Genomic DNA, 6,233 nt, shown 5'->3' with positions numbered 1-6,233 from the left:
ATCACTGAAAACAGTCAACAGTCACTGAACATCCAAGTGGTATACTCGAGGGGAAAACCGCTGAGCGCATTGTGGTGTACAGATTTGCGGCATTACTGGGCATTACTAGGCGTTACTAGGCATTTTTGGGTATTACTTTGGGCATTAGGCCTTGCTGGGACATTCTAATGATATAATAAGATAAAATAAGATAAAACAAGATAAATAAAATAAAGTAATGCCCACTGGACATTAGTGGGCATTGGTGTACAAGATTTTGGTCAGCGGTTTCGCCCTCGCTTCGAATAATGTATAAAGCGATATAATACATTGAGATGCATAGCTTTCTGGGTTAGCTAAATTCTTGAATTTATTCGCAGGACAAACGTACTCTAAAAGTCAGTCACAGTGGATTATCACTGAAAACAGTCAACAGTCACTGAACATCCAAGTGGTATACTCGAGGGGAAAACCGCTGAGCGCATTGTGGTGTACAGATTTGCGGCATTACTGGGCATTACTAGGCGTTACTAGGCATTTTTGGCCATTACTTTGGGCCTTGCTGGGACATTATAAAGATAAAATAAGATAAACCAAGATACAACAAGGTAAATAAGATAAAGTAATGCCCACTGGGCATTAGTGGGCATTGGTGTACAAGATTTTGGTCAGCGGTTTTCCCCTCGAGTATATGAAGGGGATGTTGGAGTGATTCTACACTTGTCAATGTCAATTCGTGAAAATATTTGTGTAATATACAAATTATTGTGGGTTGCAAGTTGGAATTTTTTATGCATTCTTTTTAGAGCGGCTTCTTTATTTAATTAGTCACTTTAATTGCATATGATATTGCCATTCTACAATGAGATGACGAATGAAAATTCTTCTACTGAAAGTTTATTCCGTCTCTTACTATAAAAGTTGCACTCTTCGTACGTGTACTTTGGCCCTACTCGACTTATTGCTTACCGCAGGCAAGAGCGAAATAGTTTATAAAATGAAACGGTTAAAGCACTCACAATCAGTTCGATACTTTACTTGAGAGATCAAAGACAAGTTTATCGAAAAATATTAAATTTCGACGCTATTCTTTAGAAGCTCGAACATATTATATTATCTTGTAATAACATTTTTATCGAATAATAATTAAATACAATATAATTAAGCAGAAAGATATGTTTAATATGTTTAAAAGGTGCTTCTCTTGTCTTTCGTAAATCAGTCGATGTACTTATTTGTAGCACGGGTAAAATGCTCTGTAATGCTGTATCTCCATAAACTATGTACTCTCTAAAAGTCAATCAGTGCATTATCACTGACAACACACGGAGAGTAAATTTTACTAGTAAAATGTATAGTAAAATTTCAAAAAACTTTTATAAAATTCTTTAAAATGCCACACGGAAAGACCGGCTATGGCAAAAATAACTAAAATGTTGCTGTATAAATAGCAGGGGCATCTACATTGTTTTGTGTTGCAACATTCACTAAGTTTGCTGCACAAAACGCACGCAGTTGTCTCCGCTACTTATCATACCCTTATCAGACATGTGGTAACCATATCGGTCTCTTCGTGCACGTTGTCTTACATTTACATGATTTTCGGGATAAATTTTAAGAGAAAATTCTCTCCGTGAATAATTTAGTGCTATATACTTATAACTGTAAATCAGTGAATATTCACTGTTTTCAGTGACAATCCACCGATTAACTTTTAGAGAGAGCGAAGAGAGCGCGAGAGAGAAAGAGCGAAAAGAAGAAAGTGCCTAGGAGCTTGTAGAGCTGGAATTTTGACAAGGAGAATTATTTTTACTCTTGTGCGCTCACGCGTTCGTATCGGAGTACAGTGCCGAATGTATTCCGCCACGTGCGGAATACGGACGTGCACTTGTACGGACTCCACCGCATATTGACCCGCACGCGGATCAGTACGCTCAGTAACGTGGCATGACTACTTGCCGCGTCGCGTCTCATATCCGAGGCGCTCGCTTGACGCGTCGAACAAATCTTACAAGCGTCACGGATCAGCGTCAGACGGTAATGCAACTCCACGGTAGGGTGGGTCGTAAAGAGATACGTCTGCATCGGGAAGGGAGCGAGTCGAGATATTCCTGCACTCCGAGTGGATAATACTCTGTACGGAACATGTCGGGCGGACTGGAAACTGCCCTGAATCACGAGTCTCGAGATTTTGCATTTATAGAAAAGTATCCCGTTGAACATAGAAATCTCTTTAAGTTGCCAGCGAGGGGGAAACCGCTGAGGGTATTGTGGTGTACAGATTTGCGACATTACTGGGCATTGCTAGACATTACTAGGCATCTTTGGGTATTAGTTTGGGTATTATAAAGATAAAATAAGATAAAGGAAGATAAAACAAGATAAAATAAAATAAGATTACAAGGTAAAGTAATGCCCACCGGGCATCAGCGTGCATTGGTGTACAAGATTTTGGTCAGCGGTTTCCCCCTCGGTTGCGAGTAATAGATAACAAAAATCAAGCTCTTTAGTCGACATTAACCGGCCAGTGTTTCAATACAGAAAATTTATTGCGAAAAAGATTACCTCGGGGTTTGAACCTGGACGTCCCTACTCTCTACTCAAAAGCTGGATCATTGGTATCCTGTTTATTACACAATTCCACGTAATTAAATAATCTTCGGAAAACGTCGAGTTTTACGTCGAAAGCGTCACGTATACTTTCGGTCCTCTTCTCGATTTAAAGAAAAGAAATTTTCATTTATCTCACGAGGAATAAAACTTGAAATTCTTTTTCTTCTTCTTCAAATTCGATATCAATATATTTTTTGCACTCGCGTTCTACGCAAAGTGACGAGTTAGATTTTGGTTTTTTGTTCAAGCTACTTGACTTATTTCGGAGGATCAAGGTCGTTGACCTAGCGCCTGTCTCGGACTAACAGCTCTCGAGTTTTGTACGACACGTCTACGAGACATCGTCGCGGCACGATACACGAGCAGAGCCCGATAAGGGGAAAAGAGAGCGTGCGTTGGGGATGCGGGTGGTTTTGCGGGGGTCGAGACGACGCCGTGGGGTAACTCGCGCGTTGACGCTCGCCCGAAACGGAGGGTGACTCGCGCGGGCATCGAAAGAAGAGTTGGGGATGTAATGGAGAGAGGGAGCGAGGAAGGAAAAGAAAGATAGAGGGAGAGAGACCGATGGGTACATTTAGACTGCTCGGGATGCGCTGTGGTTCGGCCACGATCGAATATCGTGTGACTCCGTGATGTTTAGAGGATCGATTGCACGGAACATCCGGGAATTATTTTCGAATAAGAGATATTACAAACGAAGGTGTTCCGTAATGCAAGTAAATGACTACCATTTCTCGCTCGTTATGTTACGTTTTGATTCAATTCAATTTTTCTACGTCTTACTTTAAATACATGTACTATTAAAGTGGTGCGTGACACTTGCAATTTGTAATCTAATGATTTGTGGTCTGATTAACAGAAACACACAAACACAGAGATACACACACATATATTATTATTAAACATTAAGAACGAGGGGTATTTTTTAAATATAATTTCTGTAAAGTATAAGATGCTTAATTCATGCTTAATTATATGACGTACGTAAACGTATATAACTTCTAATGCAAGATAATTTCACCAACATTGTTAAGAAAAGGGAATTACAAAAAGGGGCGCAAACTGAAAATTTGCACGTTGCTTCCTCGTCCGTTAATTTCATTAACATAGATCAAACAAATGGGGGTTGCTTCTTGGGAACTTGTCGTAGTTCAACGTTGAGATATTTCGGATGCGATTACGACGATTAATGCCGCGGCATGCGTCCCGTGTGCACCGTGCACGCGGGATAGATGGTTGGCACGTTCCCACACCAGGACCCATCGACGCATCGCCATGGAAACGGCACCGCGCTCTCTGCCGCATCGTCACGTTGCGCCGCTTTGGAACAGCAGGCTAGTTTCAAGGGCGCTGCTCTATCGCGCCTTAAGGAGTGCAAGGACGATCAATATCCTTTGCACCCTTATTTCCGTCGCACTCACGAGCCCGCCGAATATCTTCGCACGTCGGCAATTCGCGTTACCCTCCCAATTTAATTCGGGAGATCCATTAAGGGTGCCGAGTGTGTCGTACATGGATCTTCCCGTCTATACGTTTTTCAGCAAAATTTCTAAATCTCGTCCTTTTTAAATGTCGCAATTAGTGAAAAAAATGAGTTAATAAAACAATTCGGTAAACGCTCGAAGCAAAAATATTCCGTGCCGGCGCGATGCAATGTATAATAAGAAAAAAACATCGCTCGATGATCCCTGGCGAAGCGATCGCCGGGATTGTGCCGGCAGGTGAAATCGCGTGCGCCGACCAAGAGCCGATCGTTAATACCCTGAAAGTACTTGTCGAAACACAGGGCGGAAAGTGCGCGGGAGGGCGATATTTATGCGGCGTCAATGCCGACGAAATCGATCGCTTTAAAAGTGGCACGTTTTAGCGCACGGCTCCCCTTCGTATTTCAGGAAGTACGCGGAAGAGGGAGGAATGAGGAGATTCACCCGGTGACCTCGTGCCGCGCGCGGTGATGCTACTGGCAAACGGTGCCTCCATACCGACCATCGCTGGCGCCGTCGAGGAGGAGGAGGAGTACGCACGCAGCGAGGCGAACAGCGTGCAGTACGATGGATATGTTACTGATCACACCGATCTGGCCTCGGAGGTCGATATCGACGAGTCCGAGTACAGGCGGGAGTTGCTCAATGATGTGAGTCGTTATCTCGAAATCGCTGCACGTCGCGATCGATCCCGTCGGGAATAGAGCGTTTAATTGTTAAGAGATCCACGTCGCTTGTTATGAGTTCGTAACATTTTTATCTCGCTGTTTTTTTTTACACAAAATACGTAGACTTTGCATTGAGTCGTTGATGGATGATTAATTTTGCTCGCGAGGCATGATTTTAATATTAATTTTGACGAATGCGGTGACTAATATAAGTTTGTTTCCTTTGCATTACAGAAATGGCGAATGCTCTTCGACAAGGTGTGTATAGAATTGCATTGCTTCGAGTTTATCTGTCTGTTTTCGGATCTACATTCCGCCCGGCTCCTCGTTCCAGTTCGATCCGGAGGGTTTTGGAGAGATACCGCTGGAGGACTTTCTGGCAGCCTTGAGAAGCCCCGAATGGAAGGCGGAGATACCGGCGAACAAACGTGACATACTTCTAACCAGGGCGAAAGAGTCGCGTGTTGAGGCAGTGACTTTCCAGGACTTCGTCAATGTGGTGAGTTTGTAACTCTATTATTGCATGCGCTTTATTCCAAAGGAGCGGTATTGGTGTGACATAATTTCACGACATGTTACACACGTGTAAAAATAATGTAGACTTACTAGCGCACGCGTAAATTGAATCCGTCGTGTTGTCCCCGTTAAACTATTTATCCATATTTTTATAAAGGTTAGATTTAGGCCAAGTTTTAAAAAAGATACATATAAAGTACCTACTTAGAGTTGCGGGTCTTTAAATAATTCGACATATAAATCAGTGATACAAAATACATTTAGTCCAATATTCTACTAGTGAAAGAAACTTATTGACATTCTATCGATTATAAATTCTATTTCATTAACACATTTGTGTTATAAAAATTTTGAATGTCGGATGTCTGACTTGCGCACAGATGGCAAGTTTCCCGGTAAATGTGTTTCGTAAAAGCAAAGAGAGACCTGAGAGCGGCCACGCCGGCGTTTTACTTGATACCGTTTTCGCTCGGCTCATTCCAGCACCTTACGCCCATTTTCATTTTTGGAACTGTTCCGCTACACCCATTTTCAAGCACTGCCAATAAAGTCTCCACTTGGTGCGTGTCCGTGCTACGTCCATTTTTCAAGCGGGTAATGCAGTGCCCAAGTTTGGTTGTGTTCCGTGCTGCATGCATGAAATGTCGGTAACACGAGAGTATTATTAATTTTCCGTAACGGGAGCAAGCGAGAATCCCGATCTTCGAGCCTTCTTCGCTTGCTGTTATTCTCATCTCACTCGCTACTATTACTGTCTCGTTCGCTCTTCTAAGTTCATATTAAAACACAGTATTCAAGAAAATGAATATTAAAGAAAATAATTTTTAAATTATTGAAAATAAACAAGAGGAAGATTAATTTTATACAAAATATAAAATATTTACCCTAAAGTTGCTCCGCCGGTGCCTGATGCCTTCCCCAGGCCTCCTCCTCCACTCAGGTTGTCTTCTTGCACACTCGCGAAAACACAAAG

At 42.3% G+C, this 6,233-nt stretch overlaps 1 protein-coding gene across 3 annotated transcripts in view; it reads left to right on the top strand.

Annotated features, from left to right (window-relative positions):
• The first annotated feature begins 3,312 nt into the window (after positions 1-3,312).
• Positions 3,313-6,233, top strand: part of LOC105567785 (protein rhomboid) — a 420,998-nt gene continuing 418,077 nt past the window's right edge. For all 3 annotated transcript variants that reach the window (XR_001009390.1, XR_001009389.1, XM_012022926.1), the window contains exons 1-3: positions 3,313-4,726; positions 4,979-5,002; positions 5,079-5,243. Coding sequence is in view for 1 of the 3 variants with exons in the window: in XM_012022926.1 (XP_011878316.1) it covers positions 4,547-4,726; positions 4,979-5,002; positions 5,079-5,243 (369 nt within the window). In the remaining 2 variants the exon portion in view is untranslated. The remainder of the gene's footprint in view (positions 4,727-4,978; positions 5,003-5,078; positions 5,244-6,233) is intronic.

This window comes from Vollenhovia emeryi, unplaced genomic scaffold (assembly GCF_000949405.1).
Source record: "Vollenhovia emeryi isolate VEMERY1.0 unplaced genomic scaffold, V.emery_V1.0 DF939134.1, whole genome shotgun sequence".
Taxonomy (NCBI): Eukaryota; Metazoa; Arthropoda; class Insecta; order Hymenoptera; family Formicidae; genus Vollenhovia; species Vollenhovia emeryi.
Note: the sequence above shows the minus strand (reverse complement) of the source record. Positions and strands in the feature narration are given on the sequence as shown.